Source organism: Ranitomeya imitator, chromosome 1, assembly GCF_032444005.1.
Source record: "Ranitomeya imitator isolate aRanImi1 chromosome 1, aRanImi1.pri, whole genome shotgun sequence".
NCBI lineage: Eukaryota > Metazoa > Chordata > Amphibia > Anura > Dendrobatidae > Ranitomeya > Ranitomeya imitator.
The window spans coordinates 899,397,854-899,415,193 of NC_091282.1; the positions used below are offsets into that span (position 1 = coordinate 899,397,854).

Genomic DNA, 17,340 nt, shown 5'->3' on the forward strand with positions numbered 1-17,340 from the left:
CGCTTTGGACGGAGCGGAAAACTCGCTCCGCCCAAAGCGCCGCCCCCTTCTGTAGACGCGGTGATTCCGGATGTGTTCATTGCACATATCCGGAATCATCGCACCCCATACATAGGGCCCTGTGTTTTACCGGACATGCTGCATTCTAAAAAGACGCATGTCCGGAAACGCAGGGCCGCCGGGTGCGTGTTCACACGCATAGTGGAGACGGGATTTCATAAAATCCCCTCCACTATACTGTAACATCTGGATGCTGCGGATTGAATGCTGCGGCTCTATGCAGCGTTCAATCCGCAGCTATTCCGGATGTAATACGGCCCGTGGACACATACCCTTAGAATGGCCAAGTCAGAGTCCAGACCTCAATCCAATCGATAATCTGTGGAAAGAGCTGAAAACTGCTGTTCACAAACGATCTCCATCAAACCTCACTGAGCTCGAGCTGTTTGCCAAGGAAGAATGGGCAAGAATTTCAGTCTCTCAATGTACAAAATTGATAGACATACCCCAAGCGACTTGCAGCTGTAAGCACAACAAAAGGTGGCGCAACAAAGTATTAAGTTAAAGGGGCCGAATAATATTGCACGCCCCACTTTTCAGTTTTTGAATTTCCACAAAAATTTAAAATAACCAAGAAATTTCGTTCAACTTCACAATTGTGGTCCACTTGTTGTTGATTCCTCACCAAAAATTTACATTTGTTATCTTTAGGTTTGAAGCATGGGAAAAGGTTGAAAAGTTCCAGGGAGCCAAATACTTCCGCACGGCACTGTACATAAAATTACAAAATTGTCTCAAAAGAAGATTCATAAATGGCGTTTTTTTTGGTTGTTTTTTTACATACAGTTGAAGTGCCTGCTACTTTTATAAAATATTCTATTTAATATTATAGGTTAATCCAACAAAACATTCATATTCTAAATAGTGATGAGTAAAAGTGTTCGGAAAAGTTGTTATCCGACCGTGCTCGTGCGCTGAGTGACTTTGGCGTGCTATGTTAGAGTCCCCGAGGCTACAAGACATGCAGCCACGGGAACTCAGACATTTTTCGAGCACGCCAAAGATAATCGGTTATCACACGAGCATGCTCTGATAACGCCTTATCCTAACACATTCGCTAATCACTAATTCTAAATAATGTACAACGTTGAAAGAGCCCATGTGAAATAATCCGGTACCCCTTATTTCACGAATACATACTAAAAAGGAAGCAGAGTTTCTCAAAAAAGTCCTTTGTCGGGCAATAATGAAAAAGTAAATAAAAAAGTAGAGACACCAGTTGAAGAATGAATTTCAGGTTCAGTTTTTTTGTATTTCTTTCACAATATAATTACCTCTATATAAATAATAATAAAATAATAATAATAATAATAATAATAATATGCAGAGTTATTTTGCAATTTTCACACTGGCCACTAGGACTTTTCCTGAAAGGACAGGAAGTTGAGAAGAGAATACAGCAGTTTCTTTAACAGCAGGGGTAATCCAACAATCCTTTCACAACTGAACCTTCTCCCCCTTCCCTTCACAATGACCTTTGCACATGTACATTAGATACTTCAATATAAAAAATAGGGTTGGGGTCTGACCATTGCTGCTACATACATTTGTTGTTTCCTGAAACATGAAGTTAAAAAGAGTCTAAAAAAGCCCCAATGGCCAAAGTGAAAACTGTGAATGTTTTTTTATTTTTAAAACCCTTCCCGGGTTTCCGCAAACTGACGTAAATTTACATCATGTGAACCTCCGGTCATTGTGTCTTCAGATATGGCGATCGGAGGAAGGTGCCTGCTGTTTAGGACAGCAGGGCACCAGGACTCATCATCACAGGGGGTTTCACTGCCCTCCACAACTACAATCAACGTGATTGGCTGTTCAATTCTGAACATGTAGTAATCAGCGTCTACTAGAGTATTTTTTAAAAAAAATATAATCAAAATTAGTGTCAGATAGTAAATTTGAAAAAAAAAGTCAAATAAAAACAATAGTTTACATTAGTTGATTGAGCTAGATTAGGAACCATGTAATCCACAGTAAAAAAAAAAAAAAGTAGGAATTCGCTTCTACTACAGTATTTTTTTACTAAAATACAATCAGAATTAGCGTCAGATCGTTGCGGGAACTTAGAAGTACTACAAGAATTTTCCACTAAAATTCTGAAACTACAATTGCTACTACAGTTTTTTTACTGCAAAGAATTATGGTTAGCTTAATTTAGTTGTGGTTGCTCAGTAATTATTCTTACTGTTGTCCGTCTAGTAAGTTTGCTTTCTATTTTTATTTATTAAACCAAGAAAAATCATTTATGGAAGAAGCTGACAATACAAACTTCAAAAGACGTTTCATTAGCAATGTAATCTACAATTACTAAAGCAATTTTGTTATACATAAACCTTGGTAATTAAACGGAGTTAACCTCCCCCAACCCAAAGGACCAACCTCCACCTTAGGTTCATGAAGAACTATTCATAAATAACTCCAAACTGTAAACCAGAATATAATACAATAGCCAAACATATCCCTAATGCCCTCACCAACCTGACATTGCTCCCTTTTAATACACAACTTTTCTCCATTAGGATTGTATTGTTTAGGCATAACTTCTTTTACTCAATGGGAGACCTCTGGCCAGCCAATGTTTGGCAGTGGTTTCATAGGGTGATACATCACTTTAGCAATAGCCAAAAATACAAAAGAGGAATTTCCAACATCCCCCACTAATCCCAAAACACATGACTTGGGACTAAGTGGAACCCTAATGTACATTTTCCCCAAACCGCCCCCCCAACTGTGAGCATGTCCAGAACATATACATCAGATCTGCTCCTTCTTCCCCACTCTGAGGCCCATACGACAGAGTCTGTGTGGTTCTATAGACTCTATGGATCAAAAACAAATACCACCTTCTTTGAGCTGTATTAATCAATAGCTGACTTATTGATTCCAGGATATTGTCCCACTCCTCCTTGGAAATGTATCCCACGTCTCCCTCCCAACTAGACTTGACTACAGCCATAGGGTCACTAGTATAACTGATGATAGAGAACCATAGAGACAGAGAGATAATAACTTTAGTTGATTTACCTCGCACCACATGATCTAGGATCCCATTATGTGAAATGGAGGGGTCAGAAATGACAGGGTTTTTTTTTTTTTGTTTCTTTTTTAATTTACCCAAATTTTATATTCTTTGTTTTATTTTATTTTTATCTTTTCACTTTAAGATGATGAATAAAGTTGTGGAAAGCACAATTGGAGTGAGACAGGACATATCATTATAATTACCGTATATACTCGAGTATAAGCCGAGTTTGCGATGGCAGTGAATATTCATTTCTCTTCAATAGTGGGTACATTAGTCACAGCCGCCAACTTTCTGCAGCAGCCAGGCGATCACGTGCGCACGCTTCTTAAGGGAATGGATATTCACTGCCCTCCACTCCCATGGGTGTGAAGTGCAGTCAATATTCATTCATTTAAGTAGTGGGCACAAGTGATTACCTGCAATTGAAGAGAAATTCATATTCATTGCGAGTGCCTGTGATCGCTCGCTGCTGCAGCTGCTAGCATTGGAACAAGACGTTGTGAAGGAGCACAGGGACAATAAGTACGATGGTATATGTATTTTAAAGTTTTCCTGCTGGGGGCAATGCATACCAGGATAGGGATGAAGAGCCACGCATACCAAGATAGGGATGAGGAGGCCATGCATACCAGGATAGGGATGAGGGGACAAGGCAGACCAGGATAGGGATGAGGCGGCCATGCATAACAGGATAGGGATGAGGAGGCCATGCATACCAGGATAGGGATGAGGAGGCCATGCATACCAGGATAGGGATGAGGGGACAATGCAGACCAGGATAGGGATGAGGCGGCCATGCATAACAGGATAGGGATGAGGCGGCCATGCATAACAGGATAGGGATGAGGAGGCCATGCATACCAGGATAGGGATGAGGCAGCCATGCATACCAGGATAGGGATGAAGAGCCATGCATACCAGGATAGGGGTGAGGAGGCCATGCATACCAGGATAGGGATAAGGAGGCCATACATACCAAGATAGGGATGAGGAGGCCATGCATACCAGGATAGGGATAAGGAGGCCATACATACCAAGATAGGGATGAGGAGGCCATGCATACCAGGATAGGGATGAGGAGACCATGCATACTAGGATGGGGATGAGGGGAAAATGCATACCAGGCTTACACTCGAGTTAATAAGTTTTCCCAGTTTTTCATGGCAAAATTAGGTTCCTCGGATTATGCTCGGGTTGGCTTATACTTGAGTAAAGTTGGTAATCTTTTTGGGGGAGGGGACATGTAGCTTTAATAAATTGGGGGGAGAGGACATGTAACTAAAATTAATTAATGGGAAGACATTATAATGAAATGAGAGGACATGCAATTAAAATGAATTGTTCGGAAGAAGATGTAATTGTAGAGAATTGTGGGGTGAAAGCACACAGGACAGGGTCTTGCAATGAAATGGGGGAGAGGTAAAGTGGATAATTTATATTTTTATTGGGCAGGGAAAAATGGCTAGTTCCAGTTAACAGCGGGCACAATGCTGGCTTATCAGTTACATAAGATAAAGGATTTGTCGCAAACCACTCTGTTTAATTTTATCTGCAAACATGCAAATATGCACCAGAGCATCTGTGTGCTCAGCACAGGACCCCCCATTGTCATGTGACGACATGTCACGTAATACATCAGGTGACTTTAGGGGCCCACTCAGAACTGCACATGGCACTGGCTACTTTTAATCCGCCTTTGCACAGAGCTAATCCAAAAATACCAAAAACAAATGCAGATAGTTATTGTTGTACAAATAGCACCATATACTTAAAGCAGAGTTTGAAATACTTTTGACATTCACATACGTTCGATATTGGATCGTTTTTCTCAATGAAAAAAAGATAAAGTTTAATATTTATAAGTATTTTTTATTTAATTTGGTTCACTTTATCTACATTTGGAACTTGTGTGAAAAAATGATGTAGACGTAGGTCAAATTTATGCAAAAAATTTTTTAACATTCTCAATGGTTCATAAACATTCAGGCACCATTGTAAAAATATAATTTTCCAATATAAATACGCCATAAATTTTCATTTGATACAGAGGAATGTAAAGTCAATGAAAATGAAATAAAGGACACAAATATAGTATCCATAGGAAAACAATGAAGTTCTTGAGCTGTTAAAGGTAACCTGCTACCATGAAAAAGCAGTCCAACCTGCAGGCACCATGTTCTAGAACAGGCCGAGGGTAGCAGATTGATATATAGGTTTTTGGGAGAAAATATTCAGAATAACCTTTGTTTTTATCATTTAATCCTGTGCTCTTTCTGGGATTTTCAGTCCAGTGAGCGGTTGAACTGGACAGATAATTCCAGAAAAAGCAGAGGTTTAACTGATTAAAACAAATGGTTATTCCGAACTCTTTCTTACACAACTATATATCTATCTTCTCCTCTATACCATGGTACCTGAAGACTGGACTGCATCTTCATGGCAACAGCCGCCCTTTCACAGCTTTAACGTAAACCTAAAATGTGATGTGCCATATTTGATACTGGTGCCATTTATATGACAGAAGAATCTTTTGGAGCTCAAAAGGCACCTAGGCTCTTTTGCCTATAGCTACAACCCTTACTGCATTCTTATTTTTATTTTCTGTCAGTATTTAAGATATTCAAGCTTTCGTAGACTCCTCAGGCTGATTGGCATCAGTTTAAGACCAGGTTTGTCATGAAGAATGGCTTCTATCTATAAAACGGTATGGTCTTCACAGCTCAAAGACATAAGAGTACGAATTACAGTCAGCGCACGTAAGGAGCTGCCAGCCACGCTGAGAAACGTCTATCTTCCACTAGATATTATTGGTAATAGCAGAGTGATGCTTGTGCTTTGGTTTCTGCCTCTTTGAACTTTCTACATATATGTCCGCTCGTTCACCGAGCTTGTGTTTCAGAGTGTGAAGCATCAGGCACCTCTGCGATAAGCGGCTTTTGTCAGAGTATAATTGCTGCTGCAATCTGGTTACCGCAGTGTTCAGATAAAGAGAACATTGGGAACAATTGGAGGAAGCAGCGTTCTGTGTGCACCGACATTATCAGTGCAGTAAAACCTGGGGACATTCGGATCAACAGCTGTAGGAAAGGGGATTAGGTCTTTCCAACTGAAATCAGAAGATTGCTACCAATTACTTACTAAATAAATGGCCACCAGGTCATTATATCATCACTCAGCTTATGTTTATTTTTTTTAGTAATGGAAAAAGGAAGTATTAGAAGAAAAACTACTGTAAATTGAGTCAGGCAATTTACCTTATTAAAAGGGATCTTCACCAAAAATGACAATCACCTGTAACTATGACTTCCACCGGTACCCTATACGAATTTCAAGATCTGTGCTTGCCATTTCCAGTAGAAGAAAAAAATATGTATATACCTTTCCAAAAAGTAGTAAGTACAGAGATCAGCGAAGTGTTGACATTTGAGAAATGTACATGGTGCTTTTTTTTTTTTTCTTCTTCTTCTTAAGGCTACTTTCACACTAGCGTTTTCTGCAATCCGTCACAATGCGTCGTTTTGCAGAAAAAACGCATCTTGCAAAAGTGCTTGCAGGATGCATTTATTCCCCATAGACTTGTATTGACGACGCATTTGCGACGGATTGCCACACGTCGCATCCGTCGAGCGACGGATGCGTCGTGCTTCTGCGGACCGTCTGGAGCAAAAAACGCTACATGTAACGTTTTTTGCTCCTGACGGACCGCTTTTTCCGACCGCGCATGCGCGGCCGGAACTCCGCCCCCACCTCCCCGCACTTTACAATGGGGCAGCGGATGCGCCGGAGAAATGCATCCGCTGCCTCCATTGTGCAATGCGCTAAACGCTAGCGTCGGAATCTCTCCCCGACGCATTGCGACGGGGAGATTCCGACGCTAGTGTGAAAGTAGCCTAAGATGCAGACTTTTTTTTTTTCATTGTCTGTGCAAATGCTTTAATTATAGGAAATCATTATGTTTATTCTTTAAAAAATACATTACATTATTTTATTTTCATCTGGGTGTTAGCAACGCTCAGAGATAAAACTTTTAACCCCTTCATGACCCAGCCTATTTTGACCTTAAAGGGACTCTGTCACCTGAATTTGGAGGGAACAATCTTCAGCCATAGAGGCGGGGTTTTTGGGTGTTTGATTCACCCTTTCCTTACCAGCTGGCTGCATGCTGGCTGCAATATTGGATTGAAGTTCATTCTCTGTCTTCCATAGTACACGCCTGCGGAAGGTAATCTTGCCTTGCGCAGGCGTGTACTACGGAGGACAGAGAATGAACTTCAATCCAATATTGCAGCCAGCATGCAGCCAGCGGGTAAGGAAAGGGTGAATCAAAAACCCAAAAACCCCGCCTCCATGGCTGAAGATTGTTCACTCCAAATTCAGGTGACAGTGTCCCTTTAAAGACCTTGCCGTTTTTTGCAATTCTGACCAGTGTCCCTTTATGAGGTAATAACTCAGGAACGCTTCAATGGATCCTAGCGGTTCTGAGACTGTTTTTTCGTGACATATTGGGCTTCATGTTAGTGGTAAATTTAGGTCAATAAATTCTGTGTTTATTTGTGATAAAAACGGAAATTTGGCGAAAATTTCGAAAATTTCGCAATTTTCACATTTTGAATTTTTATTCTGTTAAACCAGAGAGTTATGTGACACAAAATAGTTAATAAATAACATTTCCCACATGTATACTTTACATCAGCACAATTTTGGAAACAACATTTTTTTTTGCTAGGAAGTTATAAGGGTTAAACTTTGACCAGCGATTTCTCATTTTTACAACGAAATTTACAAAACCATTTTTTTTAGGGACCACCTCACATTTGAAGTCAGATTGAGGGGTCTATATGGCTGAAAATACCCAAAAGTGACACCATTCTAAAAACTGCACCCCTCAAGGTGCACAAAACCACATTCAAGAAGTTTACTAACCCTTCAGGTGCTTCACAGCAGCAGAAGCAACATGGAAGGAAAAAATGAACATTTAACTTTTTAGTCACAAAAATGATCTTTCAGCAACAATTTTTTTATTTTCCCAATGGTAAAAGGAGAAACTGAACCACGAAAGTTGTTGTCCAATTTGTCCTGAGTAAGCTGATACTTCATATGTGGGGGTAAACCACTGTTTGGGCGCACGGCAGGGCTTGGAAGGGAAGGAGCGCCATTTGACTTTTTGAATGAAAAATTGGCTGCACTCTTTAGCGGAGACCATGTCACATTTGGAGAGCCCCCGTGTGCCTAAAAATTGGAGCTCCCCCACAAGTGACCCCATTTTGGAAACTAGACGCCCCAAGGAACTTATCTAGATGCATAGTGAGCACTTTAAATCCCCAGGTGCTTCACAAATTGATCCGTAAAAATGAAAAAGTACTTTTTTTTCACAAAAAATTTATTTTCGCCTCAATTTTTTCATTTTTACATGGGCAATAGGATAAAATGGATCCTAAAATTTGTTGGGCAATTTCTCCAGAGTACGCCGATACCTCATATGTGGGGGTAAACCACTGTTTGGGCACACGGCAGGGCTCGGAAGGGAAGGCGCGCCTTTTGACTTTTTGAATGGAAAATTAGCTCCAATTGTTAGCGGACACCATGTCGTGTTTGGAGAGCCCCTGTGTGCCTAAACATTGGAGATTCCCCAGAAATGACCCCATTTTGGAAACTAGACCCCCAAAGGAACTAATCTAGATGTGTGGTGAGCACTTTGAACCCTCAAGTGCTTCACAGAACTTTATAACGCAGAGCCATGAAAAAAAAAAAAATTCTTTTCTCAAAAATGATTTTTTAGCCCGCAATTTTTTATTTTCCCACGGGTAACAGGAGAAATTTGACCCCAATATTTGTTGTCCAGTTTCTCCTGAGTACGGTGATACCCCATATGTGGGGGTAAACTACTGTTTGGGGGTAAACTACTGTTTGGGCACATGCCGGGGCTCGGAAGTGAAGTGACGTTTTGAAATGCAGACTTTGATGGAATGCTCTACGGGCATCACGTTGCGTTTGCAGAGCCCCTGATGTGGCTAAACAGTAGAAACCCCCCACAAGTGACCCCATTTTGGAAACTAGACCCCGAAATGAACTTATCTAGATGTGAGGTGAGCACTTTGAACACCCAAGTGCTTCACAGACGTTTACAACGCAGAGCCGTGAAAATAAAAAAAACATTTTTCTTTACTCAAAAATGATGTTTTAGCAAGCAATTTTTTATTTTCTCAAGGGTAACAGGAGAAATTGGACCCCAGTCATTGTTGCGCAGTTTGTCCTGACTATGCTGGTACCCCATATGTGGGGGTAAACCACTGTTTGGGCACACGTCGGGGCTCGGAAGTGAGGGAGCACCATTTGACTTTTTGAATAAAAGATTGGCTGGAATCAATGGTGGCGCCACGTTGCGTTTGGAGACCCCCTGATGTGCCTAAACAGTGGAAACCTCTCAATTCTAACGCCAACACACCCCTAACCCTTATCCCAACTGTAGCAGTAACCCTAATCACAACCCCTACCACAACCCTAACCCAAACACACCCCTAACCCTAACCACAACCCTAATTCCAACCCAACCCTAACCCTAAGGCTATGTGCCCACGTTGCGGATTCGTCTGAGATTTTTCCGCACTATTTTTGAAAAATCCGCGGGTAAAAGGCACTACGTTTTACCTGCGGATTTATCGCGGATTTCCAGTGTTTTTTGTGCGGATTTCACCTGCGGATTCCTATTGAGGATCAGGTGTAAAACGCTGCGGAATCCGCACAAAGAATTGACATGCTGCAGAAAATACAACGCAGCGTTTCCGCGCGGTATTTTCCGCACCATGGGCACAGCGGATTTGGTTTTCCATATGTTTACTTGGTACTGTAAACCTAATGGAACACTGCTGCGAATCCACAGCGGCCAATCCGCTGCGGATCCGCAGCCAAATCCGCACAGTGTGCACATAGCCTAATTCTAAAGGTATGTGCACACGCTGCGGAAAACGCTGCGGATCCGCAGCAGTTTCCCATGAGTTTACAGTTCAATGTAAACCTATGGGAAACAAAAATCGCTGCACACATGCGGCAGAAAAACTGCACGGAAACGCAGCGGTTTACATTCCGCAGCATGTCACTTCTTTCTGCGGATTCCACAGCGGTTTTACAACTGCTCCAATAGAAAACCCGCAGTGAAATGAGCAGAAAAACCGCGGTAAATCCGCCATAAATCCACAGCGGTTTAGCACTGCGGATTTATCAAATCCGCTGCGGAAAAATCCGCAGAGGACCAGAATACGTGTGCACATACCGAAACCCTAACCCTAACTCCAACCTTAGTGGAAAAAAAAAAATTCTTTATTTTATTATTGTCCCTACCTATGGGGGACAAAGGGGGGGGGTCATTTACTGTTTTTTTTATTTTGATTACTGCGATAGGTTTTATCACAGTGATCAAAATTCACATTGGAACGAATCTGCCGGCCGATTCGGCGGGCGCACTGCGCATGCGCCCGCCATTTTGGAACATGGCGGCGCCCAGGAAAGAAGACGGACGGACCCCGGGAGGCTCGGTAAGTATAAGGGGGGGGGAGATCAGGGCACGGGGGGGCGTCTGAGCACGGGGGGGGGGGTGGATCGGAGCATGGGGGGGTGGATCGGAGCATGGGGGTGGGTGGATCAGAGCATGGGTGGTGGATCGGTGTGCGGGCGGGTGGATCGGTGTGCGGGCGGGTGGATCGGTGTGCGGGCAGGTGGATCGGTGTGCAGGGGGTGGATCGGTGTGCAGGGGGGGTGGATTGGAGCACAGGGGGTGAGATTGGAGCACGGGGGGAGCGGACAGGAGGACGGGGGAGCGGAGGACAGGACGGAGGGGAGCGGACCACAGATCGGGGGGCTGGGGGGGGCGATCGGTGGGGTGGGGGCACATCAGTGTTTCCAGCCATGGCCGATGATATTGCAGCATCGGCCATGGCTGGATTATAATATTTCACCAGTTTTTTAGGTGAAATATTACAAATCGCTCTGATTGGCAGTTTCACTTTCAACAGCCAGTCAGAGCTATCGTAGCCACGGGGGGGGTGAAGCCACCCCCCCGGGCTAAAGTACCACTCCCCCTGTCCCTGCAAGCCGGGTGAAATTGGAGTTAACCCTTTCACCCGGCCTGCAGCAGCCCAATCCGGCCATGACGCATATGCTGCGTCACAGGTCGGATTGGCACGGGTTTTCATGACGCATACGCTGCGTCAAAGGTCGGGAAGGGGTTAAAGCAACCTGTAGTCTGGAGATGTTAATTGACTTCTATGGGCAGTTTCCTAGGCATGCTCTGTGACCTGTGCAGGGGTCATTGTCCTGGGAGGTGGAGCATGTGGCGAGTTGTGGCATCAACTTTTGTGAATGGTGGACCTAGTGTTATCAATACAGATGTGTTATAATTTATACATTGTAATTGTGCCTGTGAGAATGAGATGACTACTGAAAAAAAAAAATTAATCGGTATATAAAAAGAAAATAAGTTAATTGGCTAAAGTGAAAACTAAGATTTCCCCAAATTGTTTTGGAAAGATAGATAAAGAGGACATGAAAAATTAAAAAAGAAAACCTTTAAAAATGTTTAGAAAAATTTAACAGTTTTAAACAGTAAGTCAACTTTTTAGGACACAATCCCATTAAGACCTAAACTAATTCCTCAAACTGATGGCCATTAGATTAGTTACATGTGTTTTTCACACTGGCTTCAGTTGATACCTGTCAATGTCCATATCTAGCTCAAAGTAATACAGCTCGTGAAATTTGCCATGAAAACCAAGTGCGCTGCAAGCTCGCATTACGACTGCAGTAAAAGTGGGCGGGCTCTGCTCACGTGTGTGATGTCACTCCTCTCCTCCCATTCTGGGTGTTTGCAAAAGGATAAGGGTGGATAAACTTTAGGATCACACAGAGTAAAACTGCTTTATTGGTGATACTGACACATGGACAGCGTCACTGAGGATGGCTGGCAGCAGCGATTCTGTTAGTTGGTGCTGCTCTCTGTATCACCCGCTGGGATTACATACATCATGTCGGGTCATGTTGCAATTCTCCGAACAATGGCTGGTTAGTAGCAGATCCTTTAGAGAAAAACCCTTGGATCTCCTAATCAGTGGTGGATCCAGCACTCGCACCCTACCAGTCCCACAGTGATTCACATATACAGTGTGTACATAGGATATGACATCAATGTTAGGATTTGCAAAACTTTTAATCAGCAGTGAACACAGTCGCTACCGAACATTGTCTGGAGACAGGTAAACTTTATAAGAATCATAAAATAAAATAAATCACATAAAAAACAACAACAACAACAATGTACACTGTGTGACATTCAATAACCTCCATATGGTCATGACAGAGAGGTACACATGCATAATTACGGTATGTAGTTGTGTTGTTGACAGGGTTACCTCAGTAGGAGGTCAGAGAGGAAGACGTATCCTTGGCATATTCGGAAGTCATCCAGCAGTGTCTGAGATACATCACTGGAGTCCTTTAGAAAGCAGGAGAGCCCTGCAAACATCTCCACAATTTCCAGCGGGGACAGGTCGTTTGACTGCTGCATGTTTTGGACACACGTGGCCAGGCATTCTTTCTCTGTGAGGAGACAGGTGACGTAAATTCAGCATTGAGGTCTAAAATAGACATGTAGCACCTATTCTAAAAAGTGACACAATAAATGAAGCGTGTGCATAGCTGGATGCTCTGGGTTCGCTGACCATGTTTTCCTCAGAGGGATGACTCATTCCCTCCAGTAAGGAAGAGTCAAGACAAAGGAATTGGTCAAACTGGCGGATATGCCGGCAGATGAAAATCTCAGTTTCTTAGCTACCCTGAATATAAACAGCTTCAATAAGGAATCGCAGAAAAATCTTCCAATTTGATGACGACAGGGCTGAATCATCAATGGTTGCAGTTGGTATCAGCGGTCACTTTTTCATTTAGTACTAACTTACAAGTAATATGGACTAAATACAAGGAATATTTAGATTACACAGATCAATAATATTCATAAGACAAGTAATGTCAGATATTAGATCACAAAGATTATAGATCTATTCTTACACAATGACCAGGTTTATACAAAGACATGGACAATGGCAAAACAAAAAGAAATGGAAAAAAACAAAAAACACAAGATTAAGTGTAAATATTCATGAGGTTTGGGTTTCTTATACAGCGTAGTTCATTTATTTAAAGAACACAACATTAAAAAATTATCATTTAATAGAATTAAAAAAACCATGTCATTGGGGAGACAGCCACAGTCAGAGTGAGTGAGTGAGTGAGTGTGTGTGTGCGTGCGTGCGTGCGTGCGTGCGTGTGTGTGTGTATACGTGTGAAAGCACACTTCACAACAATGTACAGTGTCAAACGACTGCCAACATGTTTGCTGGTCGGCAATTTTTTAACAACCTGTTTACGCAGGCAGACCCGGCATCAGATGTGCACTGGAAAAAAAAAAAAAAAAAAAAAATCGGTATATGCATAGGATTGTCATTGTTCTCACCAGCGAAAGTCCGGTTTACACCAGATGATACGCTGCCAAGAATGATGATCTTCTGGACAAACCCAAAGGTTATTACTCTCGACAAATGACTGTCAAGTGATTGGCAGCCTGTTTATAGACTGAACGATTAACGTTATACCAGCCTTTCTAGGAACGCTCGTCCACGATAATCATGCAGTGTAAATGGACCTTAACTCTAACCTTACTAAAGATAATGAAGTGACAACATTCAGTTTCATTGCATGGGTTACAAAATAATGCTTTCTAGAAAATGGCATATTTTAATGATGCAAAAAACCCAATACTGCTTACATTTATGGGAATAATCAGCCACTTAAATAAAAGACGTTATGTCACTTCCTTGACATAGGGTTACTTACCATGTATATATTTCACTACATTTAAGCTAAGTCCATGTCGAGAAATGGTCATCAAGACTTCACCAGCACTTTTTCTCCACGGAAGGTTGTAGGGGGGGCACCAGGATGTTATTGCGCTGAAGAGGAGCTGAAGGTCATCTTTTTGCGCTAGCTCTTCTGCTGGAGATACATAGCAACACAACTTCACTAAAATCTGTAAAAGAGAAGAACAAATGAAAATTCCAAGAGAAAAAGTTCACAATACAGGTACAGTTTTACAATAAACGACTACTGGACCCAATAGCACCTTTATAAATATACAGTGTGTTCGTAAAGTCATGGTGCACTTTTGACCAGTCACAGGATCTATTTATAGTTTACATTTTGGCACCCTTTCTCTGGCCCAATCATATCAGACCTGTTCTTGATGAGGGGGATAACAAGAACCAATCAAACAACACAAACTCATTTAAGCTGTTGCTGAGCTCCCAGATTAACCCCTGATAAACTGAACTCTGATTAATACACTGCCAGGTCTGACATCTGTGTGGTTTTACATGCCAGTCGAGATGTGGATGGTACAGAGGAAAGTTCAGTGTGTCCTGTGGCTCGCTAAATTTGAATCCGTGACCAAGGTGTTACATGAATATCGGCGCGTTTATAACGAAGCGCCACCACATAGGAATAACATTACTTGGTGGGATAAGCAGTTGAAGGAAACCGGCAGTTTGATGGAGAAACCGCGTTCTGGTAGGCCATCAGTCAGTGCCGAGTCTGTAGAGGCTATACAGGATAGCTACCTAAGGAGCCCTAAAAAATCTGTGCGTGTGCTCAACAATTACACCTAAACAAGACTACAGTTCATAAGGTGTTAAAGAAATGTCTCTGTTTTACGGGGTACAAATTGCGGCTGTTGTACGCTATCAAACCGGAGGATAGACCCAAGCGATGCACGTTTGCTACAGATATGCTTCATGAGATCGACAATGATACCAGATTTTTGCAGAAGATTGTGTTTAGTGATGAGGTGACCTTCCATAAAACAGAGAATCACAGACGTTATTCACTCTGTTACACCAGACACCAGACCAGTTACCCGTGTGTGGCAAGAACTTCACTATCGTTTGGATGTGTGTAGTGCAACAAATGGAGGCCACATCGAACTGCACTGAATAGGTATGAAACTGGGAGAGTTTTTCTTTTATTTGGAGCAGATTTCACATTTCTATCGGTTTTTGTTGCTTTCCAGTGACTGGTCAAAAGTGCACCATGACTTTACGGACACACTGTATTTACCGTATATACTGGAGTATAAGCAGAGTTTCTCAGCACTTTTTTGTGTGCTGAAAATGCCCCCTCTCGGCTTATACTCACTTGAGTGAGGGTCTCAGAAGATCAAGGGGGAGCGGCAGAGGTGGAGCAGCAGGTCACAGGAGGCAGGAGCCTGTGCCTGCTGCTAAAGAGAAATTAATATTCACTGCGCTGGAAGTGGATATTAATTTCTCTGTAATAGCGGGCTAAAAGTAGCAGCCGCCGACTTCCTGCAGCTGCTGGACGATCACGTGTGCCCGCTACTTGAGAAATGAATATTCACTTCTCTCTACTCCCGTGGGAGCGGAGAGAAGTGAACATTCATTTCTCTTAAGTAGCGGGCACATGTGTTGGTCTGGTCGCTGCAGGAAGCCAGCAGCTGCAGCTGACACGGTGTGCACTACTAAATAACAATGAATACTCACTGCCATCTGCACATATAGTTCCGACGTAGAGAGCAGTGAGTATTCTGGCAGCTGTCCTCTGCTTGTAAGCAGCAAATGACGTCTCTGCGATGCGCTGCCTACAAGCATAAGTCAGCTGCTGGCACCGGAACAGGACGCTGTGTGGGAGCGCAGGGACAGTAAGTAGGATGGTTTATTTTTTTGATGGGGGCCACGCATATAAGGATAGGGATGAATAACCATGCAGACCAGGATAGGTACGAAGAGCCATGCATATCAGGATAGGGATGAAGATCCATGCATACAAGCATAGGGATGAGGATCCATGTATACAAGGATAAGGATGAGGAGCCATGCCTACCAGGTTCGGGATAAGGGGGCCATGCATACAAGGATTGTGGTGAGGAGCCATGCAGACCAGGATAGGGATGAGGAGCCATGCAGACCAGGATAGGGATGAGGATCCATGCAGAAAGGATAGGGATGAAGAGTCACGCAAACCAGGATAGGGATGAGGAGCTATGCAGACCAGGATGGGGATGAAGAGCCATGCATAGAAGGATAGTGATGAGGAGCCATGCCTACCAGGATACAGGGATGAGGGGCCATGCAGACCAGGATAGTGATGAGGAGGCCATGCAGACCAGGATAGGGATGAGGAGCAATGCAGACAGGATAGGGATGAGGAGCCATGCATACAAGCATAGGGATGAAGAGCCATGCATAGAAGGATAGGGATGAGGAGCCATGCCTACCAGGATAGAGGGATGAGGGGGCTATGCAGACCAGGATAGTGATCAGGAGGCGATGCAGACCAGGATAGGGATAAGGAGCCATGCAGACCAGGATAAGGATGAGGTGCCATGCAGACCAGGATAAGGATGAGGGGACCCATGCATACCAGAATAGGGATGAGGAGCCCATGCATACCAGGATAGGGATGAGGAGCCCATGCAGATCAGGATGGGGATGAGGATGCTGTGCATACCAGGATGGTGATGAGGGGACAATGCACACCCACCTTATACTCAAGTCAATAAGTTTTCCCAGTTTTTTGTGGTAAAATTAGGTGCCTCTGCTTATACTATAGTATATACTTTGAAAATTGGTGACATGTTCAATACCTATTTCACCTGCTGTACGTCATTAGTAAATGGATTGATTTTCCTCAGTATTATCAGGGAACAGGTTTTTACTTTCATTCATTTTACCAATGTGAACATTCCCAATTTTAGGAAATACCAACGGTGTACGTGTGTGTGTTTTGTAGCAACATAGGTCTATAGAAAATAGGATAACCAATTTGAAATTTTTTCTCCAAAATTTGCCAAAAAGTAAAGTGCAAACACTGTGGAATATTGTAACTTCCACCTTCCACCCAAAGCTGAAAATTAATGAACTGTAAATCAGAGGGGGGAAAAAATCCACACCTCATGTCAGGAGCCAGTACTTAAATAACAGCATTCTATGTTTAGTAATCAGCCACATAAGATGTCACTGCGTATTTTAGAGCCTAATGAAGAGTAGAGATTACTGTACTTTTAAACTGTTAATTAAGTTGAGGGAGAGACTGCTGCTTGTATAGGGTTAATTATCTAGAACAAGACGTTGCTATAGGGTTACTCTTAAAATTGTTTAATGGTTAAAATTGCAAAGTGCTTATAAAAGCTACTTTCCAAT

The 17,340-nt window shown here is 42.7% G+C and overlaps 1 protein-coding gene across 6 annotated transcripts in view; it reads right to left on the reverse strand.

Annotated features, from left to right (window-relative positions):
* Positions 1 to 17,340, reverse strand: part of WDFY3 (WD repeat and FYVE domain containing 3) — a 382,468-nt gene that overhangs the window by 189,750 nt on the left and 175,378 nt on the right. For all 6 annotated transcript variants that reach the window (XM_069743279.1, XM_069743265.1, XM_069743271.1 and 3 more), the window contains exons 8-9: positions 13,967 to 14,159; positions 12,487 to 12,673 (exon numbers count right to left, since the gene is read on the reverse strand). In XM_069743279.1, coding sequence (XP_069599380.1) covers positions 12,487 to 12,673; positions 13,967 to 14,159 — 380 coding nt within the window. The remainder of the gene's footprint in view (positions 1 to 12,486; positions 12,674 to 13,966; positions 14,160 to 17,340) is intronic.